This window comes from Hydractinia symbiolongicarpus, chromosome 5 (assembly GCF_029227915.1).
Source record: "Hydractinia symbiolongicarpus strain clone_291-10 chromosome 5, HSymV2.1, whole genome shotgun sequence".
NCBI classification, from domain to species: domain Eukaryota; kingdom Metazoa; phylum Cnidaria; class Hydrozoa; order Anthoathecata; family Hydractiniidae; genus Hydractinia; species Hydractinia symbiolongicarpus.
This window is the reverse complement of record NC_079879.1, coordinates 13,721,912-13,738,372: the sequence shown is the minus strand read 5'-3', so window position 1 is coordinate 13,738,372 and position 16,461 is coordinate 13,721,912. Positions and strand designations below refer to the sequence as shown.

Genomic DNA, 16,461 nt, shown 5'->3' with positions numbered 1-16,461 from the left:
TACACGGAGGAAACCCATAAAATGGAAGGCGTTTATATTGTTTTATAAAGATGTATTTATATACTTTTGTTTTATATATCCTTGACAGCACAAACTACACTGGACAAATATTTTTCTATTTGTCCCCTCCCTACATTTAAAATGCTGAAACTTTTCTAGTTCGATTTTAAGTTGATTTACCCATGACTGGATGAGATTTTTAACTCAATTTGTTTTAAAACAGAATGCTGTTTCTACCTTCTTATATAGTTACCAACTATTTAATGCAAACTTTCATACACGGGTTCTCCTGACAGCATAGTGTAACTGGAAGCGATGTTTGATGTTTTAATAAATTTAGGCGAAAGGTTTCCTGATTTTTTGTTTTCCTTTTAATTTGGATCAAGGTTGATGCCACTGGAGGGTGTTATTAAATCCTGATTAGTCGTGCTTTTCATTACATTCCGAGTTATCAAGACTTCGGATATCACGAATGTTTAGTCGATTCGTTTGTTCAGTCGAATTTCCTGTACCCTCTGAAAGTCCAAGTAAACGGGGTTCTACTGTACTTTTTCTTTGTTACAAAAACACTTTTGTTTTTTGTTTAACGACTAATTATAAACTGGTTTCCAACATTTTCGATCCCCGAGCTTTTTGATATGAACTCTTTCTACTACTTTTGAGGGTTTCAAAGAGCTCTAGGGACGAGAATAGGTTTTTAAGGCATTTTGCAGGTGCGCGACGAAGTTTAACGACAACTTACGAATAACGATTCTAGGCAAAAGAACCTGGAAATAGTTTATTTTATTTTTTTATTTAGGGAAATAATTTTTGAATGCTCGAGAGAATAACTACAGGCTTAGGGGAGAAACATCAGGAAACATTATGTGATGATTGTAAGCACTACTAGCGTTAGAACTTATATCAACTACTAGAAATTTTCACAGAATTTTTAAGGTGATTCCTTCCTTTGGCCTAAGCTCTATGTGTTTTTTTTTCGGTTAAGTTTTAAATAGTATGCTTTATTTAAAAACTGACGTGCAAATTTCTACGCATAGTTAAGTACATAGGTAGAATTCAAAATGCAGTTTATTTTAATGATTACAGTTTGTGAATACAAATATGACAGATTTAATTGTATACAGTGTTCTTACCTTCTTAGATAAACCCAAGAAAACTTAGATAAACCCAAGAAAACTACTTTTGTTTGAAGTTATAAAAGTGAGAAAACCGATGTTAGTTATGCCTGCGACAAATGCTGTTAGGGAACAATGTTTTTCAGCTTTGAACCGCATAAAAATTTACCTTCAAGCTACAACTACTGATACACGGATGAATAATTTGATGGTATTGCATATTCACAAATCAAATACTGATAATATGAAGTAGCTAACAAATTTATTAAAAAGAGAGAAAGTTGTTCAGGAATATTTTGATCCTTCTCATAGATCATTATTATAAAAATCACTGAATGTTTTAAGGGGGCTGACAGCATATTTTAAAAAGTCCAAAATGCGAAGTAAATTTTCTAAAAAGTGCCAGCAGCCTTAAAACTTCTAGTGTTCTTATCTTTTTTTATATTACTGTAGTGTAATGTAAATATGTATTTCTTTCTACCTTTTGGTTTTGATGGAAATTTTTATCTAAATTTTGATGCCAATTAAACAATGCAGCTTTCTAAATTGCAAAAATATCGAAACATTCATCGTAATTTTAACATTGAGATCGTTGACATTGAGATCGTTGACGTCTGGAAGGGCATTCTCCGCCAATCTAGAGATGTAAAATTTGAAAATTTCCATTATATAGCCATTATATAGAGCGAAATTCATAATGTCATTTTTAAATAGGACCCCCTCAATATTAAAATTGTGGTTCCGGCACTGGTATAGTATTTTCGTATTATTAATATTTTACTTATTTATTTCTGGTAATATTTACCCACTCTGATTGTAAAATATATTTATTGTTTAAAGTGTAAAAATCAACACGAGTTTAATATAGAAAAATTCAAATATATTTTCATCGCAAAATATTTGTCGTCTTTGATCAGTTTATTAAAAATGTACGTTTCAACGTTAACGGAAACGTCTTAAATTTATTTTATCAAATGTCTATTTTTGTGAGAAGTAAAATAAAAAAAAACAATAGAATAAAATAAAATAAAAATAAAGGAAGACGTCTTATGGATAAATAAAAGATGTCTTTCTAAAGATGAATTTAAAAAGTTGCATTAAAGATACATTTTAGTCGCTCTACACTTTAAAAGATCTAAAAGACGGGAATTTTTGAAAAACGTCTATAGAAGACGTGTTTTTGAAAGATGTGTAAAAGAGATCTTTTGAAATGACTCTTCCGAAAGACCCTCTTTTAGACACCTAAAAGGATGCATTATAGATATAGACGGACAAATCAGCGCTGGTAGCCTAGCTGGCGCAAGTAGCGAGACGCACGTGATGCGGTATAAAAAGGACGGGCGAACCCGTGGATTTTTCCACGGGCTAACGACTAGTAAAATAAAATAGTGACCCTTGAGGACCGTCAAGGAAACAAGTGGTGTTAAATCTGCAGAAAAACGTAACTACATTTATATGCCATAAAACCACTGTTAATCTATTGTCCAACTTACTTACTTACTTAATAAGAGTTAAAACTACTTAATTATGTTTGCATCAAGAATTAACCGAATAGCTTTGGCACAAATAAACCATTATCAAAAGATATTTGCAAGTTTCTCTGTCTCTTATCCTGCAACTTATGAAAGAAAGATTCATACTTCTAAAAGGTAAGTAAGTTTTATTTTATGATCTAGCTAGTCTTGCTAATTTTGCAGCCAAGTAACTGCTCCATGTAAAATGATTATAACAAAATGATCAGCCTAGCTACTAGAGGCCATCCATAAAGGTGTAGCAAATGATCCTAATTACGTGATTATCTAAACAAACAGCTCTAGCAACAATCTGGTAACTCTGCTCGCTGCACAACTTCAGTACAATAAAAAATTACTCAAACTACTATTCATTCCCTGAGTATAAGGGAAAAGTGTAACAAACAAAGGGAGTCAAAAAATATAAGACAGCACGATAATCCGGTAAGGGATCGTCCACAAATTTCGTCCCATTAACGAGACGCTATAAGACGAAAAAGTTAAAAAAAATTCGTCTCGTTTTGTTCTTAATTGAAATTGAGACGATTTAAAAATCGTCTCATAAATATCAGGAGACGATATTTTGTCAATTCGTCTCAGAATAAAAAAAGTGGAACAAAATATTTTAAGACGAATTGAGACGAATTGAGACGCTGCGGTAAAATCACGGAGACGAATTGAGACGAATTAAGACGCTGCGGTAAAATCACGGAGACGAATTGAGACGAATTAAGACGCTGCGGTAAAATCACGGAGACGAATTGAGACGAACTAAGACGACAGGGTTTCTTAAACACGAAAATTTATTTAAAAAGCTAGTGTTTTTTAAAGTGGTTTTAATGTATTCAGATATTTCAGATAGCGACAGCGACCTAGATTGGTTGTTTACGGACGATTCTTTGTCCGATGATGAAAATGAAGATTACATCAACGAAATTTTACAATGCGGTAAATATTTATTTTTATCTCGTCGTAAAATTTTCAGCAACGGTCTTGAAAACAAAAAAATATATAATTGCCCAATTTATCTTGTGATTTTTCCGTAGTCATGAGAAAAAAACTACTATAATTATAAAACTATATATTTTCTTTATTCGTAAATTTAAAGCTCGATGATGCAAAATCTTTAAAAGATTTGTTGTTTTTTTACCAACAACACACAAATATTCGAAAAACCTCACTATTTTAACTTTTCTCTTCGCACATGCCGGTGTGAGCATAAGAAGTAAATAATAGCAATTGAAGTTTGTTGCGATATTGCTTCTGAAAATTACGAAAAAAAACTATTTTTGCTTTATTATTTTTGTCAACTTGCACTGTTATATTAACTTAATGTATAATTATACTTATACAATTGATTATGGTGGGCTGCACATTGCAAAAAAAAAATTATTAACAATTTTATGTGACAGAAACGGCTTGTCAGAAGCAAATAATGTTCCGCAAAAAAACTGTGTGACGTGCGGTTGCATTACGTAAAATGATTTCAGACAAATTAGATAGCCGCTTGTTTAGACACTCAGTTGAGCAGCCTAGTGCCCATGGATTAAGATTTGAATCATTTTTTGTAAACTATCACAAAAAAAAATCAAATGGATAAACTTTTTTCCTTTAGCCTTCAATTTTGTCAATTCAATACGCGATTTGTTTTATAAAAACTGCGTTTTTAAGAGCGTTGAGGCTGAGATTTTGCCAATAATTAAGAACATATTAAAAACGTACTCAACCTGAATTCCTTCACAGATTATAAGAACAAAATAATGTATTCCAGTAATCTTTTTTTGTTTGCTTGAATTTTTTATATTTTGTGCTGGACTTAAACATATTATCTCATGTATATAAATACATAAATTTCAGAAACTTTGGGAAAAATATATCAATAAGAACAAATAGAGGCTAAATTCTGAAGTCGTGTTCTTACTATTAAGAACAAAATAAGAATAAAACAGACTGAAAGTCTCAAAAGTAAGAATAGCCAGCCTCAAGTCAGATTTTACTAAATAAACATTAATAAACTTGTTTAGTAATCACTCGCGTCATTATTTGCATTTATAGAATAGTCTTTTTCTTATTTTAGCTTCAAAAAAACGAGGCAGACCAGCGCTACACGAGCAACATCCGGGCTTGGTTCCATGTATCGCATCCTACATAAGTCAGAACTCGGCCGAGGCCCATTTGAGGCGCAGAGACAGTATTATGTACACAAATGGTGTAAGCTTAAAAGATATTGTCTCTCACATAAAAAGTACGCTCGGGTTAAATGTGAGTAAGAGCGCAGTGCATTACCTCATGAGACCGAGGAGAAAAAAAACCACTTCGAGCAAGCGTCACAAATCGTTGGTTGATGCACGTGTTCCGCCCAAGCGCAACACGGGAGAAAAAAAGATCCACAAGTCGCAACTCCGCAAGCCACACCACCCGTTGGTAAAAAAAACCCGCTACGCAAAATTAACCCATGCTCCGCGTTAATTAAAAAAGAGCTGGGTAAGCGTTTCACCCTTGCCGAATTAGCAGGTGGCAGGTTGAATGGTGGCAAAAATAAAAACGTGTTGTCACCACGAAGAATGGGAATAATTTTGCAGAAGGCCAGGAAGGAGCATAAGGAGGAATTTGAAAATAATATAAAAAACAATTTAAATGAAATCATTAACTCAAAATGTCGAAAGGCAAGTCAGAAAATAAGGGACACCACGGATTGATAAAATAAATAGACGAAATTATTTAGGTCAATTCTCACGTTCCGAACTTTTTTTTTCTCGCATTCTATAAAAAACCTTAGGCACAGAAAGGTCAAAGTAAAAGTGTTTTTGCATACGTATTTAGCTACGTATTTATGGACTGGTTTCTTATAAAAAAAACGTGCATAACGTAAAATGTTGAGATGATTGATTTCCTAAAACCGTGGAAATTTCAGATAAAATTTTTTAGCTCCTTATTCTGACTTGTCTTCGTATTTTAAGTTTTTATTTTAATATTGTTTGAAAAAGAATTTGTTCTAATTTATTCCGCGCTTTTTTATTCTCGCACTTTTTTTATTCCCTTACAAAATAAAATGTCTTACAAAATAAATTTTAGATATTTCTAACTATGATTTATCATAGTTAATAGAAATATCTAAAATTTATTAACTCCCTATTTTAACTTTTCTTCGGGTATAGGTTCAGCATGTTTATGTTTCTCATAACATACTTAAAAAAAGAATCAAACTGATAAAAAAAACGACAACTCACTCGCACGTGTGCTCTGACCCTCTGAAACCAATGAATGAATCACGATTCGAACACAGAGCAGAAGATAAAAATTGTTACATTTTTCTTCTTGAAAAATTCGAAAAGGACGGTTTCTCTTAGCTCCCCAACATAACATTTAAATGTATTAAGTTAAAAAGAGCTAATATACTGAAATGTACGAACCATTACAGGCAGAATACACCTAAATACACCTAAATACACCTGAGAACAAACATCTTGACATAAATTTTGCTTTTATCCCTGATCTGTGTACTGGTTTCGTTTAGTTAATGAATACCATGTTAAGGCTATTTTCTACCTCAAGAAAATTTTCGGCGATTTTTGATTGGCTAATTTTAATGTTTTTCGATGATGTGACGTTTGCGGAGGAACGCCAGCCATTTCGAATATATCTCCCAGTAAAGACGAGCTATGTTTCGCATCTAACTATCTATATTTAATATCTATATATTCCTTCCTAACAACATATTTAAAGAATCCTAATCTTAAAGAATATTTATGGCTAAATTCAGTTTCAGATATACTTACCAGTAAATATCGAAAATAACTCAAGATTCCATCTGTCACGACCAATAATAATATTTTTTGTGAGATTTGTTTCGCTTTTCCACAACATAGTTCCAGCTTCGAACGACGAAGTTTGCTGTGATAAAATGTTGCCAAGTTTGATAAATATACAGACCGTAACATTCAACAATCGAACGAGTACAAACAATGTAGCTTAAGTTAATCAGTAGCTGTGCCACTGCTAGCCAGGAGACCCAGCGTAATTTTTCTTACCACCGGGAAATCGGAGTAGTTAAGGTGGGAAAATTACGCTGGGTCTCAAACGATTTTTCTGCGGCCAAAATCTGGCCGCGCTTTTTGATTGGCTAATTCTATTGTTCTCTGCTCACGTGATTATTATCGGGGAAAGCCCTTTTCATCCCGAATATTCCAGCGAGTGGTTTCACTCACCCTAACAAACATTAGTATTCTACAAAGTTTTTACCAAAGTAAGATTTGACCAAGCTTGGTAAACAACTCACAGATAAATTAAAATGTCCTCCGAAGCGATTAGTCACATTGTTCGATTTAAACTCGGGGTTTCCGCTGAGTCATTCGTTCGCGTCTAAGCTTTAGTTTGAGAGAAACTCATTTTATCAACTGAAGAAGAAAGCTTAGTTAACTAGGCTATGCCACTGCCGTTCCGCTAGAACAATGGAATAATTTCTTTTTCACGGAACAAAATCACGCTGGGTCTCCTGGCCAAGATTTTTAAAGTTTCGTGTTAAACTCACGGAAGTGTTCGAAAATATTTTTCAACTTTTGAGACGAATTTATTATAGCAGAGACGAATTGAGACGATTTGAGACGAATTAAGAAAATTCATAGACGAAATGAGACGATTCGGAGACGAATTTGTTTTTAAAATATGATATTCGGAGACGAATTTGTGACTATCAGGAGACGATATGAGACGAATTAAGACGGTTAAGACACTACAATGTTATCACAAAAAATCGTCTCGTATGAAAGAGTTAAGACGAACAAAACAAATTTACAAGACGATTTAAAATGAGCCGAATTTAGACGAAATTTGTGGACGATCCCTAAACCAGCCCTACCAGCTTAATACTTGCCGTGAAAAAGTGAGAAATTACAACCAGAAAGGCTGTGACCAGTAATCAGCCCTACCAGCTTATTAACATTTTCTGCGAAGTTTTGGTTAAGGCGAGTGTAAAGGAAAGTGCGCATGATTTTTATAATCCAAATATCATCTCTAAATAACATTTTCATCACCTGATATGTAGATATTTTGGAAGCTTTTATTTTTCTCAATTGAGTGATATGATTTTTTTGGTAAAATATAAAGGTCGTTTGAGGTTTAGGTGTATACAAAATTTACCCCAGTCTCTCCTAACTGATGTTTCCCTTACAAAACCGCTGGATTTTTATTCAAAATTTTTTGACTATTCTTCCCAGCTGGGCTGTATCTATAAAGGGTTTTTACTATTTTGTTCAAAATTTTATAGTTTTCTTACTATTTCATATTCTTCCAAATGCTACTTTTTCAACTTATTTTCTTTCACATAGGCGGCTGTAAAAAAAATTAAACACGTTTTTACAAAAAAATAAAAGAAGCCTTTTTAGATATATTATTTAGCTTTATTTCACAACAGCTCTCCTACACAAACGTTATTTAGTTTTGTAAGAGAAAGTTCAGATGTAGATACCATTTTATCAATAAATAAACACTGAGAAAAAAAGTTTTAAAGTTTTGAAGTTTTTACTCACATGGGGCATTGAATTTGCACTTGACAGGTTTTCCATTTTCAAAGCGTGATATTTTTCTCTTTGGAAAGTGAGAAAAATATCAGCCCTTCAAAATTGTTTTTTATTTTGAAGGAAATATGCGCACGTGAGCACATATGACACAGAAAGAGTGTTACAAAGATCATCACAGCGTTATTAGCGAGTAAACATAAACAAACAAAATAAACAGAGATCCAGATGGAATTTTTGAAAAAAAAAATTATAATTAAAAAGTTTAGTATATTTTGCCCTGATTTCACGAAAAAAAGAAAAAGAAAAAAAAATCATTTTTTTCCTTTACACTCACCTTAAAAGAAATGGAGGATGTTGAGAAGAACAATGGTCATTTTACCATTTCTAAATGATATTGAAGAGTGGAAAAGAATTTTGCTGAACTTTGTACTGGAGTTCCAGACACTACTATCACAGACTACCTACAAGCCTACGATCCATCCAAACCTACCAAGCAGATAAAAAGAGTGCTAAATAGCTTCAATAAAGAGACTATTAGTAGGACATTCATTTTTTTATCCAAGAAAACGCATGGACGATTTATTAGATGCACTAATTATGAAGGTAAAAAATTATTTTCCAGACAAATGTCAAATGTGTAAAGAAGTGTATTGATATACCATGAGTAATGCACCATTTATGCACCATTCCTGTTGTCAAGAGGTCTGAAAAGAATATTATTTTGAGCTTTTGGCATCAATAAATCTATTAAATCAGGTGGGTTTACCACAAGACCTACTTTTTAAAATTCCTGGTATACACTACCTCTGTGCACTACGTGAAAAGGACATTATTACTGATGATATTTCTAATGATGATAATAATAATACTTCTCAACCCAAGGCTTTATTAAACTAATAGTCATGCTGGTTTTGATGTAATTGATCAGAATGATATAAATGATCAGAACAATAGACTTAATTTAGTAAATCCCATTGTCAATGTGTATGATTCCATCAACGATAACAAGGACAGTGATATCCTCCTGCTGATAGAGATCACATCAATCATAGGAAAAGGTGTGTCCCTTTTATCAAAAAGGAACATGTAAGTTTGGCTGGAAGGGTGCAGAGTGTCCATTTGCCCACCCACATGCCTGTTTAAAACTTTCATAGCACTTCCCGAGACCTGGTTATATGATCACTTAGATGCAGAATTGTCAATACAAGGATATAAACTCTTCAGATGCGATAGGAACAGTAAAAAGTCTAAAAGAGGTTGATCAAGTGGAGGAGTTACAGTTTACATGTGAGAGGACATTGCTACCCGATTTAAAGTGACACATGAATACAGTAATGGCGTAAACGAATTCTTGTTTTGTATATTCCAAACACAGTAACTCGCTGATAGCAGTATTGTATCGACAACCTGATGATGCAATGCATGGTCACCCATCAGGTTCGAAAGAGTTCAAAACGATGATTAAAGTTTCCCAGATGTGTTTTATAAACTGGGAAACCCATATGATTTCTTCCAAGTCAAATGAAGATAAAGAAGTGTCATTAGATTTTATGAGTTTTATGAACGAATTCCAACTTGTGCAATGCATTCATAAGCCTACACACAATGGTGGTAATGTGCTTGATCTGCTTAAAACAAAAAAAGGAACTTTAAAAAAGGATCGTCGCCTACTAATGAGGCAGCATCGTAAAACTTTTAAATGCAAACAAGTGAAATAAATAAAAGAACGATTAGTCGACATTAAACTTTCTCTGCAACAGTCATATAAGAAAGCAGACTATCTCTAAAAAAAGAAAGCAATATCCTCCATTTAAACAAACCCGAAATATTTTTATTCCTATGCGTAAAATTATAGTAAAATAAGGTCCATAGGTCCATTATTGAACAAAAGTAAACGGAAGTTCACTAATGATTGCAAAGAAATGGCTGACCTCCCGCAACAACAACACATGAGTGTATTTAGTAAGCAACATAATTCAACAGCTGATGCTAATGATTTAACTTGTACCATTCCTGTAATGACAGATATTGCACTTACCACTGATGATATAATTGAAGCAATTAACGCTCTATCTGCGAATTCAGCTTCTGGCCCAGATGGTGTCCCTGCATATTTCTTAAAAATTAAGAATGCTATGGCAACTCCACTTCTTTTGTTTTGGTCAAATTGTGTCAACGCAGGTGTAACACCCCAGTTTTTTTTTGGAGGACTGGAAACATTGCACCCATCTTCAAAGGAGGTGACCAAGGCGAAGTGGGCAACTATCGACCAGTTGCATTGACTTTAGATGTTAAAACATTTGAAAAAGTCATAAAAAAGAAGATAGCTGATCTTCTTGTACAGTACAATCTTTTTAACAACTTACAACATGGTTTTAGAGAAGGTTTTTCCTGTTTATTGCAGCTACTGACTTATTATGATACAATCCTATCTTTTAAATGTAGATACAATATACTTAGATTTTAGCAAGGCATTTGACAAAGTAGAGCACTCCATCTTAGTTGCTAAACTGAAGCAACTTGGTATAAATGACAAACTGATAAGTTAAATTAAATCTTTCCTAGAATACAAATGTTTACGTCAATAGTGTAAAATCTATACCCGCTAACAATGGATCAGGGTCTGTTTTTGGCCCACTACTTTTTCTAATCATGGTTGGTGATATCAATCAGAACTTAAAATATTCTTTAGCATACAGCATTGCAGACGACACACAAATTCTAAAAGAGATCATTGGCCTTATGGACACCTTTAAACTCCAAAGTGATTTAAATATAATTTATAAGTGGACAAATGAAAATAATATGGGTGAAACTCAATGGGTGTAAGTTCAAACACCTAAGTTATGGAAAGATTGAGTCTTTGAAACCACCCTCTGTATATCTAAGTAACACGTCAAAAAAGATTAACACAAAAATCACTGTGAAGGACTTAGGAGTTAGAATGTCGAATGATTGTAAATTTAATAAACGTATCTCAAACCGTATATCAAAGGCAAACAGGATAACTGGATGGATATTACGAACATTCGAGAGCAGAGAAAAAAACGTGATGCTGACTCTTTGGAAATCATTAGTTATTCCCCACCTTGTTATTGTTCCCAGTTATGGTCTCCGCTAATGAAAGATTAAATCAGAAAGAGGTACATGATGATGTTTCAAGCAGCTATTAGCTCCATCTGAGACAAGTCGCCAAGTATTGCAACGATTTTAGTCACAAAATAGACTTTAGAAATAATTCCAGTGGATCTCACGTTGAAAAAACACATCACAGAATTAAAAACTGTATTTCTGACACAGTGCTATTTTGATCTTATGCTCCCAAAGAATCTTTACGGTCTTGCTTTTTTACCTACAAGAATGTGTGCACATGTACAAAAAATCTGCTAAACATTGGCAAATCATCTATCATGTTATTTATACTGTATATACAGTCTACTTGTATTAGCTGTCTTGTAAACTTAATTACTTAAATGGCAGTGTAGGTAAATTAGATATATATGCTGTAATTATTAGGAATTAACTGCCTACAGGTGTTATATCTCCAGTTATGTTAGCGCATTTTCATGTAACAGTATGTCCATTTTTCCTATGGTGACTGCTAAAATTTCTTTATATCAAACTAAGTTTCCACTTGCCGCAATGCTTAAAATGTATCACTCTCTCATACATATTTATTGGGTAGCACATGCATTCTAGGCTATAGTAGTTTCAGCACGTAATTTATTACATTGATGATATTTTTTGTTCTATTGGCTTGTTTTAGCGTCATCTGTTTGCTAGTGAATGGGTGGGTAAGTATTATGTAGTCTTGCATTATGATGCTAAATTTGTTTGCAAAAAAACAATTTTTTAACATTGCTCAACAACACCTTTGTTATGCTGGATAATTTTTGCTTGTTAATACGAATTGTCAGCCATATAACAAAACTGTTGCCTTATAAAACAGAATAAATTGCACTATGTTTATTTGCACATTGATGTTGCACCAAAAAACTTGAACGTACATATTCACATCAAATAGTAAAAGAGGAGAATGCCAGCTTTTTTTATGACACTAAGGCAAAAGGCAAATGGTGTTTACTCTGGATTTGTCTTTGTAAAAAAAAGCAAGCTATGGCAAGTATCAATTTTTCTTTGACCCCTGTGCATTAAAATCATGCATATACTTGCATTCCCAATGCTAGATTTTTCAAATGCAAACAAATGTGCTGGGGCGAACAAATCAAATTAAATACATGTTGTAATAACGACCCTGGGAAATCCTCAAAAGACTTAATTTGTGACAAAATTTAAACTGAAAAGCCCTGGTGTGCACCAGAATGCTTTTTCCACAAGATTTGATCACCCTTATTTTTGAAGCAAGTTATAAAATAAAACTTTAGTATTGTTCAGGTATATACCTATAACTGCATTCCTATTAACAATTTTTTATTGCAAACAGCATCGCTTGATCAATGCTCTACAACCAGTAGGCTGCTAAAGTTCTACCTTGGCAGATGTTTAGGCTGAGTTAGAAATTCCAAATTATGGAACAATCATGTGATGGTCCAAGAGGTCTGGAATACCAGGGATTGAGATGTGCTGGCTTTAGCAAAGATATGTATTGTGTAAGGATTTAGATCTAAAAAGATCCAATCCAACCTTCCAAATTTGACCCTTTTTCCAAATTTTAAACAAGACCTCAGTTTATTATTAATCAGGATCATGTTTTTTATATCAGTATTCAATGATTGCTTAAAATGAGCTGTGATAAGACCTTGAGCAGAAAGTGAAGCTTGAAACTTTATAATGTTTTCAGTTTATTACTTACTTTTTCATCTTTCTATCAGCTTGTTAGAGTTGTACCTATATATTTTTATTTTTGTTTTTATAGTCTCCAGTTTGAAAGACTCACAGTCAGCTATGACCATGGTTTATCTTCTGATAAATTAATTGGTAAAACTGTTGGTCAAGTTCTTAATGATGCAGCGGAACAATTCCCCAATCACGAAGCCATTGTTTGTCACAATGATGACAGACGTATTACATTTTCCCAGTTATTGGAGCAGGTAATTATATCCATAATTGAATACTGTTAGACTTGCAGTTTAAAATTAGTAAGTTCTTATTTCTTTATCATCTTAAAACTGTTTCATTAAAATATGTCACAGTTATTGATTTGAAAATAATTTGAGAACAACTATTACTCATACAAAAACTAAACTTTCCCTTTATGATTTTACTAGAGTTGTGCAGAAATAAAATTTTATTATTTGAAATATTCCTATAAGGAATGTCTATTTACTTTTTATTAGTTTGATTTATTATATTATGATTTAGGTTGACCAGTTAGCTGCAGGTTTTCTTGCGATTGGACTAGAAAGAGGTGATAGAGTTGGAGTATGGGGGCAGAATCACATGGAGTGGGTGTTCACACTCTTCGCTGCAGCAAAAGCAGGATTAATAGTTGTATGTACAATTTCTGATAATATACAGTAAATACTTGTACCATTTTTTACGTTTTATATTCTTATTTCTGTTAGGTGAATGTGAATCCAGCTCATCGTGCTAATGAATTAGAATATTCTATAAATAAGGTTTGTCTTGTGTAGTCAACTCTTGGTATTTTGAACTCCCATGGATATCAAAAAAATATTGAGTAACCAATAATTATAGATGCAATGTCACTGCTTACCATAGAATGTTGAATGGTCAGGATTTCTCAACAAGACAGCAGAATGATATTATTTTATCAGACAAAAAGAATTTAATCTCCCAACCCTGCATCAAAACTATGAGTCAGGAACGGCGAACTACTTAATTTTTTTAGAATGACTCAACAATTACTCGTATTTTTTTAAATGATTGTCGCGTATTTTACTTTTTCTATCTACAGTACAGTCGGAATGTAATCTAACGCGTACACCCTAATATCACACCTTTGCGTGGAAGACGGCAGTCGTTTGTCTTTTGTTATAATTAAATCCCTTGAGCGTTTTGCGAGTTTACATTTGCGTGTTAAAAAACAATGCACTCGCGAAGAAATATCGGAGCAATTATATTTCTTCTAATAGCGAGATGCATTGTGTAAATGTATTGATAAGCTATTCCCTTAAGTATTAGCGTGAAGTAATTAAATAATAAAAATTTTTTGCGAAGTTTTATAATACATTGCGCGAGAATGTATTGTTGATTTAATTACTTAAAAAGATTCCAGCGCGCTTAATCTAAGAAACATACAAGAAGCATTGTTCACAACTATTAAATGCCGCTTTTCGATTTTAAACTTTTAAAATGCGATCTAAAAAAACCTTTCTATCGCCGCTATTCGTTTTTAAACTTTTAAAAAGCGATCTAAAAAAACATTTCTATCGCCGCTTTTCGTTTTTAAACTTTTAAAATGCGATCCAAAAAAAACGCTTAATTACTGCAATTAAAATTTTCAAAAAATTTCGCGCAAAATAGATTGCTAAAATTGATCTTGCAACCTATTGTGATTAAACAATCGATCGCGTGGGATCATTGTTTATCAACAAGGCAATTATTTTCTTAAAAAAACAAAAGCTATCGCAATGCTATTGTTCTGTGTAACTATTCATGCGAGTTTCGCGTCTGTGGTAGATTACATTCAGACTGTACTGTATATTGATGATCATTTACTCTTATTTTAGGTAGGAATGAAAGCACTTTGTATGATGCCATCTTTCAAGACATCCAATTATTATGAAATTCTTAGAGAGGTCGCTCCAGAAATTGAATTTAGTCAGCCAGGAAAGCTAAGAGCTGAAAGGTATGTTGCATTGTAATTTGTCAATTTGTTTTGGTGCTCAAAGCATGAGGTTATAGTATTGTGCTAGCTTTTAATTCTTTAAGACACGCAAATTAAGATGAAATAACTTCTAGGCTATTTAAACACAACACAATAAAAACTATTTTTTGTAAGAACAAGTTAAACAAAAAAACAAATTTAATGATTTTTTGAAAAATTGGTAAATTCCTCTAAAATAATAAAGGGGAAATCTTTTCTTTATTATATTTTTAACTTTTCCCTGTACAAGCATATATTTTAATATTGTTTTCTCTTATCTTTAGAATACCATGTTTACATCATGTTATTGTCACAGAGGGACCAGATTTACCGTAAGTACATTTTTATATCAGATGATTCTTACTTTTTTTAATAATATAATTTGCATGCATGCATTTTTTCTAGTGGAACTTTTTCTCTTGAACAAATAATGAACTTTGCTGGAGGGACTGAACAGCATAGAATAAATGAATTAAAGGATGAAATTCAATTTGATCAACCAGTAAACATTCAGTTTACATCTGTAAGTGAAGTGTACACATAATTTTTATAGCAAACTGTTTTACAAGCAAATTAGTCTGATACCACTTAAAATTTCAGAAATTGTAGAAATTTTTAGAACAAAAAAATATTTCATAATTTTACACATGTAAGAAAATAAGTCCCTAGTTTTTTGTAATATAAAGTATGAAATAAAGAAGGAAATCTACAAAAACATCCTAAGAAGCTGTGGAACTAAAACAAGATTACTGTACTAGACCACTCACAGTTGCTTATATCAAAAAGTATTTACTTATATTTGCTTTTTATATAACTTTGAGAATTGTTGTGCATGGTTCGAATTAAATATACTGAGGGTCCTAACTCGAACCTCTAACCCCATGATCTGTGAATAATTTCTACAACATTTTCTTCCGAAAGTAGCAGGATGAGCAAAACAAAGGCTAATGTCATGAAATAGTTAAAAAGAGCTTTTTTACGAAGCTTTTGCTTTGCCGTATTTGTATAATTGTTAAAAAACTTTCTTTGAAGCTTAACTTACACAATTTTTAGTTACCATATAGGAAACTTTTATCGGCGAAAAAATAGAAGTAACATGTCGTGATTTGCAACCTGTAGTTTGTCGACATGCATTAGGTATTGCTGATTCATCTACTGTTTTACTCCACATCCGTGGTATTACTTTTAGGGAACCACTGGAAATCCCAAAGCAGCCGTCCTTACTCACCACAATATTGTCAACAACGCATATTTTGTTGGTCTTGGTTTGCAATACTCAGAGGTGTCAAAATGATTTCTTTTTTTAAGTTTCTATTGAACGTTAAACCGATTGTAAAGTTGTAAACTTGTAAACTTTACCTATACTTGTCTCTCAATTTTTTAGACAAGCAAAGTGTGCATTCCGGTACCATTGTTCCATTGTTTCGGAATGACGCTTGGATGGTAAGAACTTGCACATCGGAAAAACCCTGAACATTTTGCAAATTTTGTTAACAAAGTCAGTTGAAATGGTGAATAGTTGACTC

The 16,461-nt window shown here is 32.9% G+C and overlaps 1 protein-coding gene across 3 annotated transcripts in view; it reads left to right on the top strand.

Annotated features, from left to right (window-relative positions):
- The first annotated feature begins 2,539 nt into the window (after positions 1 to 2,539).
- The window catches only part of LOC130644913 (medium-chain acyl-CoA ligase ACSF2, mitochondrial-like), a 40,247-nt gene continuing 26,325 nt past the window's right edge, over positions 2,540 to 16,461 (top strand). For 2 of the 3 annotated variants that reach the window (XM_057450699.1, XM_057450700.1), the window contains exons 1-9: positions 2,540 to 2,764; positions 13,022 to 13,196; positions 13,468 to 13,596; positions 13,671 to 13,724; positions 14,799 to 14,917; positions 15,220 to 15,267; positions 15,341 to 15,458; positions 16,125 to 16,217; positions 16,320 to 16,378. In XM_057450699.1, the coding sequence (XP_057306682.1) occupies positions 2,643 to 2,764; positions 13,022 to 13,196; positions 13,468 to 13,596; positions 13,671 to 13,724; positions 14,799 to 14,917; positions 15,220 to 15,267; positions 15,341 to 15,458; positions 16,125 to 16,217; positions 16,320 to 16,378 (917 nt within the window). In that variant the 5' untranslated portion in view covers positions 2,540 to 2,642. Of the gene's footprint in view, positions 2,765 to 11,825; positions 12,756 to 13,021; positions 13,197 to 13,467; positions 13,597 to 13,670; positions 13,725 to 14,798; positions 14,918 to 15,219; positions 15,268 to 15,340; positions 15,459 to 16,124; positions 16,218 to 16,319; positions 16,379 to 16,461 lie in introns of those variants that run through there. The other variant, XM_057450701.1, reaches the window with a different exon arrangement.